This window comes from Nicotiana tabacum, chromosome 3 (assembly GCF_000715075.1).
Source record: "Nicotiana tabacum cultivar K326 chromosome 3, ASM71507v2, whole genome shotgun sequence".
NCBI classification, from domain to species: Eukaryota; Viridiplantae; Streptophyta; class Magnoliopsida; order Solanales; family Solanaceae; genus Nicotiana; species Nicotiana tabacum.
The window spans coordinates 209,192,426-209,208,607 of record NC_134082.1 but is presented as its reverse complement, the minus strand read 5'-3'; the positions used below and the strand labels follow the sequence as shown (position 1 = coordinate 209,208,607).

General features: G+C 34.9%; 1 protein-coding gene across 1 annotated transcript; it reads left to right on the top strand.

The window, feature by feature from the left end:
• Positions 1-8,152: 8,152 nt before the first annotated feature.
• LOC107812855 (xyloglucan glycosyltransferase 4-like) lies at positions 8,153-11,490 on the top strand. The gene is made up of 4 exons (XM_016638028.2): positions 8,153-9,191; positions 9,561-9,869; positions 10,083-10,487; positions 10,599-11,490. The coding sequence occupies exons 1-4, from the start codon at positions 8,553-8,555 to the stop codon at positions 11,235-11,237; spliced, it is 1,992 nt and encodes a 663-aa protein (XP_016493514.2). The 5' UTR covers positions 8,153-8,552; the 3' UTR covers positions 11,238-11,490.
• The last annotated feature ends 4,692 nt before the right edge of the window (positions 11,491-16,182 follow it).

Sequence of the window (16,182 nt, the reverse complement as noted above, 5' to 3'; positions counted from 1 at the left end):
CTGTTTAGGGTCTATCCATAGAAACTTCCTTTGCTTTTAGCATGTAGTAGTATTGTAGTATAACATTCTCATGTGCACAATTTTGTTATGTGAAGTTACTTGACATTGATCATAAGGTCTAAGTTGCTTGGACACGGGTGCGGATCTAGAACTCGGATCTTTCGAGATGTAAATTTTAAGATTCGGAGATACGGATCCTAGTACAGATACGGGTGCGGGGATCTGACTATGAAATTATCGCTAAATTATGAAATTTTTTGTGAAATACTGAGAAGTTTTATTGTGTGCCTCACACAACTGACATTAGTTGTGTGATGCTCCTTTTTGTCTCGCAAATTTGTGAACCTCAATCATACACTTCTGGGTCCACAAAATTGTGAGACAAAAAAGATGTTTCATACAACTAGTGTCAATTGTATGAGACACAAAATAAAATTTTCCCCTAGATAAGATGTGCTATTTTCTTCAAATTTGCCCTAATTTTAATTCTGATTTTGGGAATCAAAATGTATGTGGTCTCGAATTTTTCTGTCCGCCATGGTCAAAGTACCCAAAATTATTTGACTAAATCTGGGAGTTGGTACCATAAGCTAAATTGCTCTGTTGGTATTTTCCATAATTCTCTTTGATATTGTCCTCCAACTAGACTCACTATTTCTGTTAGCATAAGTAATTTCAGCAGTTGTACTTGAATCCATTGATAGTTCCTTACATCTGGAAGTTTAAAGAAATGTTACCACTTTGGGCTAGGCAGAAATCTTTTTCATTATTATATTAATTTTTTTATAACTATGGTGTCGGGCCAATTTGTGCGCACATCAACTATCTTAGGGTACTTATTATCTCCCGTCAACACAAATACCAAGTAACTCTATCTACCGAAGCTTGGACAGATGGTAAAAATCACCTACTAGTATTTTTCCTCCGCTGGGATAACTAACTTCAGCATTTTGTACTTAAATTCATCGATTGATTGATAGTTCCTTCCATCTGGAAGCTAAAAAAAATATTAGAGATTTTAACTCCCTTTTTTTAAATTTTCTTGTAGTTATATATAGCCTCCCACTTTCAAGTTTTATGCCCAAAAACTTCTAAATTTGGAGTCATGTCCAGTTGATATGGTTGATTGAGAGAATCTGGATACTGTATTCCGGATGTTAGGTTAGAAGTAACTGTCAGTTTTTGTAGTGTAGCACATGATTTAATAAAGTCAGTGAGACAGGTTAGTTAAGTGATACTTTAGCATTAGAGATCTGGAATACAAGAGTGGGAACATGGGTTATTAATGATAATGTTTTATTAGCTGGTTAAATGCAGTCTCATAATGTCATTAATACCCTCCCCTTCTCTCTTTTTTTCTCCTAGATTGTAAATGTAATATTTATTCATTTTAAATATCATTGTCTACAATAAAGGCCCAAAAAATAAAAATATGACTTATGGTACAGCGAAGAACAGGGTGGCTAGGCACATGGGGGGTTTAGATAGGGACATAAAAGGCCACATGTGGCCCTGTCTTAAGGCCAAGATATTAAAACTTGGTTGATTTACGCATATGCGCCGTATCCTTAGGTTATGACTTGCACTTGTGGTTGTGGGGGTGGGTTCTGCTGCTGGATGAGGCTTGTGATCCATTGTTTGGTTGCTAGGGTGCATCACCATAACACCTTCGACCCCTATTTCGTCTTTCACTTACAGATAAATTCAGCATTTAGAATCATGGGTCCGAGATCGCGATCGCGATCGCAAGTTAATGGTATACAATAAGAACTGAGTTCACATCCAAAAAATTATAGTCATTTAGTAGATTTCTTAATAATATATAAGGTCTCAGCAAAAGCTACTGGGTTTACGCGAAATGGTGACTTATTAGCTAGGTTCTCCCTCGAGTCTAGAATGTTGATTGGTGGAATCCAAAGATACTCTTAACATGGTGTGACCAAGCCCGCACGATTTTTCTTAAAAGGCCTTACACCATTAAAAGGTCCCTACACCTTATATATAAGCTCCCAATCTTTTCAGCTACCAATGTTGAACTTTGTTCGCACACCCAACAATCTCTCCCTCGAACTAAGTTCCATGTGGCTCACTGCCACGAGAAGCCTGCAAAAAAATTCTTCATGTGTGCGCACCGCCCCGCACCATCACTTTGCCATCGTGGCCCACTACCACGATCCACGGGTCAATTTCCGTGATTACTGTGTGTCACCCACATTGTTATAGTATTATGGCAACTAAAGCCCGCAATTTATCCCTACACTTTATATGTAGACTCCCAATCTTTTTAGCTACCGAACTTCGTTCGTGCACCCAACAATCTCCCCCTCGAACTAAGTTCCACGTGGCTCACTACCACGATCCACGATCCACGGGTCAATTTCCGAGATTAATGTGTGCCACCCACATTGTTATAATATTATGGCAACTGAAGCTCGCAACTAGTTATTGGGCTAAAATTGCCCAAAGATACTCTTAACATAGTGTGATATTGTCCGTTTTAGGTCAAGCCCGCATGGTTTTCTCCAAAAGACTTCATATCATTAAGAGATCCCTACATCTTATATGTATACTCTCAATCTTTTCAGCTACCAATAAGGAACATTGTTCGCACGCCCAACAAAAAACTAGTTCATGAGGTGAAGACTGTCAAAACTGTATAAGGAGATACATTCCCTCAACCAATATAGGACAATTAATACCCCCTTATGTCGAGAGTTACATGTGAAGCGTGAACAACATAAGAGGAAGGTTCAACATTAGAAGTATGGATAATATAACATGAGCGAGCAACACCATACAAACCAAGAATATGAACGGGTCAGGCTGTGATATTCAGTTAATTGGATAAAAACTGCCCCTCATTTAATTTTCTCAATGCTCCCATCAAGCTGTGCCAATGGCTTGATATCCAGGATTTCTGTTATGGGTGTCACCATCAAGCTTTTGGGTTACTGTATATGAGCCAATTTCCTAGTGCAAAATGTGACAATGTCTTTTAATACTTTAATTTATTCATGCACTTTTTTGGGTATTATTAACCTTAATGCTCAGATCACTAACATAGTGAAATTAGTGTGGAAGTCAAACCTGGACTAAATCTGGATCTGATGCAATTACATAATGGAGTGTTTAAGAAATCAAGGAATCCACACAATAGATCTATGAAAAATAATTAGACTCAGTGTCTTAAAATTAATTAGAGTGTGATTTAAGGTCTAACAGTCAACTTTGTTTTTAAGATGCAAGATGCATGAGGTATTTTATGTAGAATATGCTAAACTTACTAGGGTTTTAATATGATTATTTATTAGACAGGTGGATCAAATATTGGATACATGGTCACCACATCTAATAATGGAAGGTACAAGTGAAAGGAAAACGGGTTAACGTGGGTTGTATGGACTATGGACCTACCAAAAAAAAAACATATGGTAGACACAAATCGTATAATTGAGTCGAAATTGAAGAAATCTAATAAACAACTTGTTATTCAAGATTGTCTTCTCTACGTAAGCAATCAACAGATATGAACAACATCTACACTCCTTCATGTGAAAACCCAGAATACCCTGATCAGGAAATGCTCCTTAGCTTGTCTTTCCTAGCAAGTTGCTTCATTTGGTGAGTCCCACCTTAATCTATTTATTTTTTTCCCTTGAATGATGGATAAAATTTTATGCTAAGCACTAAGCTCTTGTTATGCGCGGGGTCCAGGGAAGGGTAGAATCACAAGGGTCCGTTGAATGCAGTCTTGCCCTACCCTACATTTCTGCAAGAGGCTGTTTCCGCGGATGAAAGTTCATACTAATTCATAATTTTGAAATTAGGGGGAAAGTTACATGGACAGAGTTATATTTAATTTTGTTGGCATAGTCTTTCAGTTAGGGACATTTTCTAGGAAGTAGGGATGTACATAGGTTGGGCTGATTCGGATTTTACAATTATCAAACCAAATCAATTGCGTCGGGTTATTAAATTTAAAGACCAAATTAACCAAACAAATAAAACTCGGGTTTTTTACTCTCGGTTTTTCTTGGGTTTTCTCGGGTTTTCGGGTTATTTGGGGTTTTTTCCCGATAAAATCTTCGTAGAACAAAACATATAAACTGTGCTCAAAATATTTCTTTAGTCCTAGTAAGATACAACTATATAAAGTATTTTCCAAGAAAATAATACAAAATATGAGATATGTCATGGCATTATCCTAAAATATTCAACAATTAAGACAATAAAATTATGTAATATAAATATTGCTAATTAAAAAGTCATAATAAAAATAAACATAATCTAAATGTACTAAGTCATGCTAAAATAAGTAGACTAATAAGGGAGTATTAATTACATGACTAAATGCTAAAGAAAAAACAAAAATAGGTTATGCATTTTTATCTAAATTATTGCAAAATAAAAAATAGATATTCAATACATTCCCGTTCATAATATTGAATTGCATATCTTTTATTAGCATTAGTATTGATTTGATTTTGGGTTGGACTTTTGTTAGCATTATTTAATTTACTAATGTTAATGTTATAAAACTTAATTAGAACATTCAAAAGTTCTAAGTCCAACCTTGAAATAATACCTCAAAAGATAAAATTATGAAATCTTTTAAGAAATATTTATAAATTATATTACAATAAATATATTTATATATTAAATATATCTAAACTTTCTATATATGTAATGTCGGGTTGGTTTGATTTCGGTTTGACTTTCTTTAGTTAAAACCAAACCAAACCAATTTTGGTCGATTTTTTTTTCCAACACCAAACCAAATCAAACCAAACTATAGTCGAATTTTTTTTTTCCGGTTTGACTCAGATTATCGGGTTGGTACGGTTTGTCGATTTCTTTTGTACACCCCGCTAGGAAGTATCATGTTCAACAGTAAATCTCATTCTGATCTTGTTTAACTAGTTTAATCTTCTATTGATTCTTTTATGTGGTGGGCAGTGGGGCTTTTGGAGGGCGCAAGAGAGATGAGCTCTTTTTGTTTCGTATAAATGATTTCAATTAAATAGACGATCGATGTAAGGGTCTTTACACAATAATTGTAATATAATATATTACTAACAATTTATTATAGGTTACTAATTAATTTTTATTAAATATAGTTATTGCCAAATCTATTTTAAGTGATCTTATTATGTAAGTTTGTTTTTATCCCACTAGTGCTTACAATTAAAAAGTGCAAAGGTTGCTAATCATAAGTTAATTGTTGCGTTGACTAACTTAATTGCAAATTGTTCGATTTTGTACTTAGTGGGAATCTGGGATTAACTTTCAACCTATTAATGCGGGTAAAAGGTGAGCCATGTTAATCTTACAGTAAATTATTCTTCAATCATTTATGAATTGTACGGAATAGAAAGACGAGAGGATAAAAAGCAAATAGTTTCATAACGCTTGTCAGAAATGGTTTTACATGGGAAACCTGACACATACTTTATATTTTACATTAAATAAAGTATCATTTTAAGGGCTTCATTGAATTTGGAGAAGTAATAGTAATAAATTCTCCACTATATATTAATCCTAGTACTAAGTAGAAAAAGTACTACAGTAAAAAGGATAGTCAACCACCGCGTTTTGTTATGAGTTACCGTGTTCCTGGCTCTTAGCAAAATCCAACCTGATGATTATGACCTTCGTCCCTTTTTTTATAGAAGGCCACTTGATTTTAAGTGGGGTTTAGTTTGTATATAATATTACTTTTGGACAAACTTTTAAAACTAAATTATTTTGAGAAATATTTTTCTCAAAAATACTTTTTAAAGAAAATACCTTTTGTAAATAATAGTTTGTGTTTGACTATTTACTTTGGAAAAAATATTTTTGAACAGTATTAATATTTGACGAATCTTTTAAAAGTGTTTCTAAGTGTATTTTTTTTTCTCAAGTATGCTTTAAAAAAATATTTTTGAGGAGAAACTACTTTTTCTGTTTCTCAAAAACTGTTTTTGCTTCTACTTAAAAGTACTTTTTGTTCCTTCCAAAAGTTTGGTCAAATACCTTAACTTCAGGAGAAGAAAAAAAATACTGGCCTAAGAGAAGCTTGGTCAAATAGACTATTATTAAGAAACTATGTTAATAATTTTAATTATAAGGGAATTTGACTAAATTATCTTTTATTACTTCTTTAAACGTAGAAAGATTATTAGAGCAGGGGTAAATTTAAAATGAATAATAATGCCTTTTTAATTTTCTAAAATAATACTTATTTTGAATTAATATTTAAAAAGCTAAAAAGATACTTAAAATGGACGGGAAGGAGAAACATTTCAATAGTAAATTGTTTTGGTTTAAAGTATTCCTTATTAAAAGGTTTTTCATTGGCGAATTTGAAATTTTTGATTAAGAGTTGCGAATCCCAATCATTCTAACCACCCGTTTATGTTGAAAATATCATAGCAAAATTTATGGAAGTTATTAAATTAATACAATAAGTGGGATATTGTTATGTTAATTAAAAAAAGTGTCGTGTAAAGATTGACTAGAGAGCGAAATACACCGAACACGTTTGACTTCAGAAGGGAAATGAGATTAGTTCATAACAACTACTGGAAATAGGAACACCGGCAAACGCCGTTTCTTTTTTGTTGCTCCTTGCTCTGACGGTAAACAACTTTCACTTCCAACCAAGAGGTTGTGAGTTCGAGTTTCCCCAAGAGCAAGGTGGGAAGTTCTTGGAGGGAAGGATATCAGGGGTCTATTTTGGAAACAGCCTCTCTATCCCAGGGTAGGGGTAAGGTCTGCGTACACACTACCCTCCCAGACCTCACTAAGTGAGATTATACTAGGTTGTTGTTGTTGTTGTTATAACAAACAACCAAAAAGAAGAAAAAAATGAAAAAGACCAAAAAATGCATGTTTAACGATCCTAATCTGCGGAAAAAGACGCGGTATTTTACAGATCATCAGACGTGGAAATGTTTAAAGAAACGGAACGGCTGCGGAGGGAAAAATGACAAAATAGTCCCTTAAGTTTGGGATATAGTCTAAAATAGTCCTTCAAATATATAGTTGAGCAGTTTTTGGTTCTTTATATTTACGAAAATCGACGGGTCAATGTTATATCTAAAATGCACGGCGATAGCCTTCTTTAATAGAATTCGCTTGTGAGAAGCACATGAACTGTTTAAACTGATGAAACCATTGGGATAGGCTTCTTCGCATTCATTTCTACCAGTTTGCACCTTATTAAAAATCATGTTCAAATAAACGAAATGCATGAATATGATTTATTTTACCCTCCATTATATGAAATAGCGAATGTATTAACAGGTATATCTGGTTCAAGCTTACAATATCACTACTTGTTGCCAAAACCTTAAAGTTGGAAATAGGAAAATGAATTCAAAGCAGAATCGGGCCCAGGATAAACTTTTGGATTCAACCAAAATCTATATTCTATGTAGGTTGTCACTATTAATACATCACTATTTTTTTTCTAGAGACATATAGATGTATATATGATTTTTTGCCGAATTTTACGGGTGTCGATAACCTTTCTCAATATAGCGTAGGTCCGTGTATGATTCAAAAGACGTCTGTCCCAATAATTTCTTTAGCTTAAATAGTTCACGTGTGCTTGATCTTGAGCTAATTCCGTCAAAGATAGTTACAACAATACATTTTTAATCTAACAGAGACCAAATGCGTTCAATTTTGATAATATAGAAGACTAAAACTGCTGAGATATATACTTAAAGAACTAGTTTTGAAATCTTCATTTTCTAGCTGGGGCGGCATATGTAGAAGCCGCGGGGGTTGATGACTTGGTTTCAATATTAAGGCATTGTTCACTTTGGCTGTAATTGGCTGTCATTTGTTTGTTTGCAAACTGGTTTTGTTTTTGTTGATTGACAGCCAAGAGGAATCTGGTTTTCTCACATTACTCGCTTTTAGTTGACAATACCTTATTATTATAAATTATAAATTTATAATATAGTAGTAATTGTCTTTCTTCCTTAGACTCACCAATCTCTCTCCACGCTTTCCCTTTTTGACTGGTCCCTTTTGTATCTGATTTTTTCATTCTCTTACGCTTATACAACTACTACTACACTAGTATTATTAAGATATTAATAATTACTTACTACTAATTACTTATTTAGCAGACATTAAAGTATCTAAAGATTTTTAAATTATAGCCGAAGCTTCCATGTGCCACGCCAGTCTCCACTGACACCTGATCTTGCCCTTTTCTTCTCCTCCTTTTATTTCCTTCTGCTTCTTCTCACAATTAACTACCATTTTCTCCATCTCTTTTCTTCTCTTCTCTTCTCATCTCTCTCTTAGCTTTGACTTCAAACTCTCAAAGTACAATTAACTCTCTCTCTCTCTCTAATTTCCTGTGCCATCTTTTCTGTTTCAAGATCCCGAATTTCAGATCAAATTGTACCATTCTTGTAATGGGTGTCATTGTCTCAATGTCATAATTGAGTTGTTAAGATTCATTTATTGCTTTTTTCCTCAAGTTCCTCATCTGGGGTTGTTGCCTTTTTCATCATCTATTCTTGGATTACTGAATAAGAGTAAATCCAAAAATGGCACCAAGCTCTGTAGTTGTCACTATAGAGAATCCAAAGAGCATTTCTTTAGTTGAAATCAATGATTTGAATTCACCAGCTTTTAGGGATAAAAACAAGGCTGCAAATCCGAAAAGATTTACTAAAGTTCTCCTTCTCAAAGCCCAAAGAACTCTTGGTTGTATTCCTTGGTTAGCTAATAGTTTGTGCACTACTTTTGCTTCTGTTAAAAAAAGGATTGCTTTATCAGATAAGAATGATGAAGACCCTAAATACAGGGGAAAATTGTACAGATTTATTAGAGCTTTTCTTGCTATTTCAGTGGTGGCTTTGTTTATTGAAATATTTGCTTATTTCAATCAGTGGCAGTTAAATTTGGTTAATCCTTGGGAAGTTCAAAGCCTTTGGCAATGGACTTATATGGCTTGGATTTCTTTTAGAGTTGATTATATTGCTCCTACCCTTGCTTCACTTACTACATTTTGCATTGTGCTTTTCCTCATTCAATCCGTAGATCGACTACTTCTTTGCCTTGGTTGTTTCTGGATCAAGTTAAGGAAAATCAAGCCAATTATCAGTGAAGATGCAAGTGATCCTGAGGATGGATCCAATTTCCCTATGGTTCTTGTACAGATTCCTATGTGCAATGAAAAAGAGGTAAGAGAACTGAGATATTGCATATCTTAATATTGTAGTCATTCTTGCTAAATCAGTTTAATCAGAGGTGATTTAAAAACTTGAATTTGATGTGTTCAATATCTACGTTCTCACCACTTAATCCAATGCACTTTTGCGATTATGGATTCTGAACTTAGTGTTTGTTGAAATCTTAGTAAATTTTCACACTCATATATATATATATATATTTATGTTTCGTGTTAAAAATTACTGGTTCAGTTGAGCCAATTGGAACTATACTGCATCCACCTATGAGTTTAGCTTGTGTTGTTTTTCTTTAATTACCAATAGTGGTCTTCTTGAATTTGTAGATTTGATCTGACTGTCTAATTTTCTTGAATTCAAAAGGTTTTCGCGCAATCAATAGGAGCTGTTTGTCAGCTGGATTGGCCAAAAGAAAGATTCTTGGTCCAAGTATTGGATGATTCAGATGATGAAGTGCTGCAGCAAATGATCAGGAATGAATGTTTATCTTGGAAAGAGAAAGGGGTCAATATCATCTACAGACATCGATTCATTCGAACTGGTTACAAAGCTGGAAATCTTAAATCAGCTATGGCTTGTGACTATGTTCAGGACTATGAATTTGTTGCAATTTTTGATGCGGATTTCCAACCGAATCCTGATTTCCTTAAATTGACAGTACCTCATTTTAAGGTAACAAACTAGTTCAATTACTCAATCTGAATAGCCAATTGCTAATCATAAAGTTCTTTTTTGCTTCTTGAGCCCATTTGGTTTAACCGGTTAAAACTAGCTGATAAGCAGCAAATGATGTCAACCATTTAAAGTGTTGAACCTGATTTTATAAATGATCAGTTACTTGTTTCAATAGAACTGTTGGAGCTGATAATAAGTATTGTTATGCAGGGAAAGCCGGATGTTGGACTAGTTCAAGCACGATGGACTTTCGTTAATAAGGACGAAAACTTACTTACTAGGCTTCAGAACATCAACTTGTGCTTTCATTTTGAGGTGGAGCAGCAAGTAAATGGTCACTATCTCAATTTCTTTGGATTCAATGGAACAGCTGGTGTTTGGAGAATTAAGGCTTTGGAGGAATCCGGAGGTTGGTTGGAACGAACAACTGTAGAGGACATGGATATCGCCGTCAGAGCACACTTGTGTGGCTGGAAATTTATCTATGTTGATGACGTAAGGGCGCTTTGTGAGTTGCCAGAATCATATGAAGCTTACAAAAAGCAGCAGCACCGTTGGCATTCTGGTCCAATGCAGCTCTTTAGACTATGTCTTCCTTCAATCTTGAAGTCCAAGGTGAGTGTTGCTTTATATTTTCACACTCTTAATTCCACTTGCCAACCATATGAATATGAAAATTTCGGACTAGTAGTAAATTATTAACAATGTCGTATATTTTTTGCACAGATCTCTGTCTGGAAGAAGGCCAACCTGATATTCCTATTCTTTCTTCTAAGGAAGCTGATATTACCTTTTTACTCATTCACACTGTTCTGTATTATACTTCCACTAACAATGTTCATACCAGAAGCCGAGTTACCCCCTTGGGTGATCTGTTATATCCCTATAGTCATGTCCATTTTGAACATCCTTCCATCGCCAAAGTCTTTCCCTTTCCTAATGCCATACCTTCTATTCGAGAACACAATGTCCGTGACAAAATTCAATGCCATGGTGTCGGGGCTATTTCAGTTAGGCAGCGCCTACGAATGGGTAGTCACCAAGAAAACAGGTAGAGCATCTGAGTCGGACTTAGTAGCACTTGCTGAGAGGGAATCGAAGAATATGAACGAAGAGAAAATTTCAAGAAGGTTGTCTGAATCTGGTCTAGAACTATTCGGAAAATTAAAAGAACACGAAGAGGTGCCCAAGAAAAAGAAGGCAAACAAAATCTACAGGAAGGAATTAGCACTTGCTTTTCTTTTGCTCACTGCAGCTGCAAGAAGTCTGTTATCTGCACAGGGCATACATTTCTATTACTTGCTGTTTCAAGGTTTAACTTTTCTTATAGTTGGCTTGGATTTAATTGGAGAACAAGTCAGCTAACAAAAGCAAAGAGTTTAATACTACTTTATTTGGCACATCATCTGTTTAGAGAAACCAAAATTCCAGTTGAGTAGCAACCAACATTTGGCTACAAACTGGATTTTCACCTTAAGAATAGTTTACAGGTGAATTTTAAACAAGTAGCATACTGAGATTCATTCATATATACTTTATTTTTATTTCTTTTCATTTGTGAAATTTGTAATTGCTCTTACTGTTTCAAGCATAATAATACATTGGAAATATTTGTTGACTTTACTCTGTCTGCAGCAGGAAATAGACTTCTGAGTTCACATAATGGCCTTTCTTCTTTTGGTCAAGATTATAAGGTTTTTGAATGCAAATTACTGTATGCTTTGGGGTGAATAAAGTGAAAAACCAGGCAAATAGTGAACACATTTCACATATAACCGGACAGCTCAGTGCACTAAGCTCCCGCTATACGCAGAGTCCGGAGAGGGTTGGACCACAAAAGTCTATTGTACGCAGTCTTACCCTGCATCTCTGCAAGAAGTTGTTTTCACGGCTCAAACCTATATAATAACTTCGTAAAATCTCTTTGTTTCTCTGAGATGAATACCGTAAAGCAAATTCATTTTTGAAGTTACAAACAATAGAGTAGCAGACTGTTATTACATATGCATTAGCAATTATTTAACCACTAACACTATTGATTACCAAATGTGAAAATAATGTTGATTCCGTTACATTTTTAAATTTATGATAATATTGCAGGGTTGTGTATATTAAACACTAACAATTTAGAGCATACTACCGAATGGGACTTTTAAGTGGGTATGGGACGAAAGTCACAAAAACTGCTAAACCATACACATTCACTAGAAAACAAACGATGTCCGTTATCAAATTAAACCAAATCATGATCCTCGAAACGAGTATCTAGTTTGTAATAATATCATAAATTGGCAAATTCTATTAATTCTCAGCAATCCAAAATGGAAAATTACAACTGAAGAGAGGTTTGATAACTGCAAACAGCATTCAAATACCAAACTATAACCGGAAATGAAATTCAAACACGAATTAATCCAGCTCCATTCAATCGATTGCATCTCACGACCCAGTTCATGGGGGTTGAGGTATTTTTTTCAGACTGATATAGGACAGCAATTAAATATCAAAGTTTGATATAGGTATCTGCTGCAAACCCAAATAACACCAAAGTATATTGTATTGATTGTTTAACCCAAAAAATAGTTTTCAAGGTCAGCAACAATTTTATATGACGGGCCATAAGCAACCGATTTAATCCGAAAATAAAATTTCGTTAATACAACGTGATAGAGAAGTGGGAAATAAATTCAATGACAGGTAATATAATGAAATTAAAGCAGAGAAGAAAGAATCCTTATTGAATGATCCTTGATAGGATAATGAGCCGAACAGAGCTTGAAGGGCCGAATTATGGCTAACTTGAGAGCAATATGCTTTAAATTACAATTTATAGAATTGTAGAGAAGAAAATTAGATTCCCCTAATGGTGATAAAAATATGTCTATTTGTAGGGCTAAATCTAAGTAACTAGTCTCCCTGAATTATGGGTCCATTATGAGCATTTACTCAATCCATCTATTACTTTTGGAAGACTTGTAGCAGCTGTGTAAATGCTGGAATTCCATAACTGATGAGTTAATTCCATAACTGATGAGTTAATTCCGTAATTAATGAGTCAATCTCGTGCATGTTGAGTCAATCTCGTAATTGATTGCCTTGTTCTGACTGTTACAATCATTTATTGCATTTATTAATAACTGATTTGTAATTGATGGTGTAATGATGGTAAATCTCATATAATCCGGGATTAATTTATTCCTTCCTCATTTGTAATTATGAGATATTCTCCCGCGCCTGATCTGGGCTATTTCATGATGATCAGTTCTGGGCTAACAAGCACGGTACGAGTATGTTCGGTCCCGTGGGTGTTTCACATATCATCTTTACATGTCATTCTTCACTTTTCTTCAAACTTTACTAACACGTGTCGCCATTTAATAGACTCACGTGACGAGTCTAATGTTTACTAATACATTAATAAATTGGCAATAATAGGAACAACTCAGCTAAAGGAAATTACAAAGAACTCAAACACCAAAAGAATGGGGATGAGAAGACACAGACAGAAGGAAGATGAGAGGCACAGAACTTTCACATAATACAAGCCTTCTGTAATTCGTATTCTACTAGGTATTTATAGGGAATGCTAAATCCTATTTCCTTGCTTCCCACTTCACACGTTCCAGCATTCTGCTGCCAAACAAAGTATGTTAATTTTGTTGGATGCTTCTTCACTCTTGTGCTGCGCCTCACATTTTCTGTTACTTGAGGAGTGCTGATCTGGCTACTAACTTGGTGAGGTGCATGTGCATTTTCAGCTATTTCGGCATTCATAACAGTATCAAATGCCAGACTGAATATAGAGACCTGTGAGAGAGAGAGAGAGGTAGTGAAGGAAGTATAAGAGTGGATTAGTAAGTTTGATAAGGGATTAGAGTAGGGAAATTTGTATAGATTAGCAGTTGGATAAAGAAGAGAGTGTTGGATTGTGAAGAGGGAACGATAAAGGGGAAACCCAAAAAGAAAGAAAACAAAAAAGAGGGAAAGGTTCCACCGAGATTTGAACTCGGGCAGTATTAGTTGTTTAAATTGCAACTAAAATAATCATAATAATAATAATGTAACTGTACCTCGTATAGAGTATATACAAGCTGCTTTAATCATATAATATAACAAATAAACTTGACAGTAAAACCCAGGCGCCTATTTGTGTAAAATCTCTTTACAAAATGGCCTATATTTGCTCTTATTTAGAAATGATTTGGTAAAGACGAAGGGCACCACTACTTCTGCAGAACATCAGGTTAATTTTCTCTTTACTACCCCTCAACTCATTCATCTGTAATTTTCTAAATTAGCAAAGTCATTTTCAAAATTTCATCTTTCATTTTTTTTAGTATGAACAGCGTAATGTTCTCGAACTCTTTGTGGATATGCCTCAGTGAAAGTTGATAACTTTATGTCAAAAACTTATTTTGTTCCTTATGAGTTTGTCTGATTACAGTTAAAGGATTTGTTGGAGCAGTTGAATAGTGATGTTTCTTCGCCGAGTTGTATCAACAACAAGAAGGTTATTTTGCAGTATTGGTAGCCATGCTATTGATATATCCAAAGCAATTTCCGAGCTTAGTCAGGATAGGAGTAAGTTCAGCTTACATATTATCCTTCTCATACTCCACTTGTGAGATTCTACTGGGTTATTGTTGTTGTTGTAATTTTCGAGCTCAATCAGGTATATATGCTATAAACAGTTCTATTTCAATCTTTGGAGGCTGGATATTATTCTGATAAACACATTTTTAAATTAAATTAGTTGATCAACATTTGGAGTAGTTCAGTAGTTTTGGTACAGTATGTTAACTTGGTTGGATAAAATTTTGTGCGTCCTTGTCAATTTTCCAGGACGCGAATTTTGTCAAATTTGAGTATGTTGTGGACATGTTCATGGTTGAACCTTCTTCGGAATGGAACAATCATGTAGACAATGTCATTAAAAAAACTAAGCTCTTGAAGGAAATTCTTGAATTTGCACATATCGATCTTCGTGGAAAATTAGGATGTCCCAAGTAATTACCAAATATCAAACCTATCGCGCCAATAATTGATGAAATAGTTGTAGGCTTTGAGGACGAGATAGAAATATTAATGGTCTGGGTAATTGGTGGAGGGGTCGAGCTGAAAATCATTCCTATCATTGGCATACCAGTATGGGTATTTTGGTCTCCTTATATGGTCTTGGGCAATACTCACCTTATAAGCTAGTTTTTGGGGTTGAATTAGGCTCAAAGTCCATTCTTATCATGGTATCGAGCCAGGCTGGAACTCCAGTATAATATACTGGCGTATTTTTCGGGTTTTGAACAATGTTTTCGCTCAGATTTATCTTTACATAAAAAGTGGCTAAATTTCGATTACTTTTGAAACTGGGCTATTTTTGAACCACCTGTTGTAAATCTGACTATTTTTAAATTTTTCCCCTCCAGTTGCAGTCCTGGGGTGTTGAGTTGTATCCCACATCAACGGGTTATGGATATCTTGGTCTTCTTATATGATCTTGAACAATCCTCACCTCGTAAGAATTTATAATGATAAAAGAACTTATCACTTTGATATCCAAATATGGTGTTCTATTTCTTCTAGACATACGGCGAGTGAGTTGTGCAAGATATTTTAATTTCTATCATTGATTTGAGCGATGACGTTTGCCGGTCAGAGTAAGGGTGGGCATCGGTCGGTTCGGTTCGGTTTTGAACATTATCGGTTTTGCCTATCGGTTATCGATTTACAAATATCATAACCCGATAACCAAACAGATAAGATATTGGTTATCGGCTATCGGTTAATCGGTTATATATCGTTATCGGTTCGGTTATCGGTTTACCCGATAAGATAAAACAACTAAAAAAATTTACAATATATAAAACAAAGAAATCAAACTGCCAGAACATGTAAAGTGTCAACTTTTGTTGTTTCTTAACAAAAGCACGCTCCCACTTCTGTGTAGTATCTACTGATGTCTGGCAGAGAACTGGTGGTGAGTCTTGCGTCTTGACTCTTGGGGGCTGTGACGGAAACAAGAATGAGAACTGAGAGACAAACGACTGAAGACTGAAGAGTGAAGAGGGAATTAGGAAAATAAATAATCCTAGTATATACTTAAGGGTAAATTAGTAAATTACATCATTCTTATTGGGTTATCGGTTTTTACCCAATAACAAAAATGCAAACCGAGCCCGAACCGATAACCCAATAAAAAAAATTTTTAACCTGTTACCGAACCGTTAACCCAATAATCCAATACCGATAACCCAATAAAGAATTAATGGTTCGGGTTATCGGTTTTACCCGATATATGCCCACCCCTAGGTCA

Excerpts from the sequence above, each read along its gene's own strand:
- LOC107812855 (XM_016638028.2), top strand. The coding sequence starts at position 8,553 with ATGGCACCAAGCTCTGTAGTTGTCACTATAGAGAATCCAAAGAGCATT. Across the intron at positions 9,192-9,560 it reads CTATGTGCAATGAAAAAGAG|GTTTTCGCGCAATCAATAGG; the intron begins GTAAGAGAACTG and ends TGAATTCAAAAG. Across the intron at positions 9,870-10,082 it reads TGACAGTACCTCATTTTAAG|GGAAAGCCGGATGTTGGACT; the intron begins GTAACAAACTAG and ends ATTGTTATGCAG.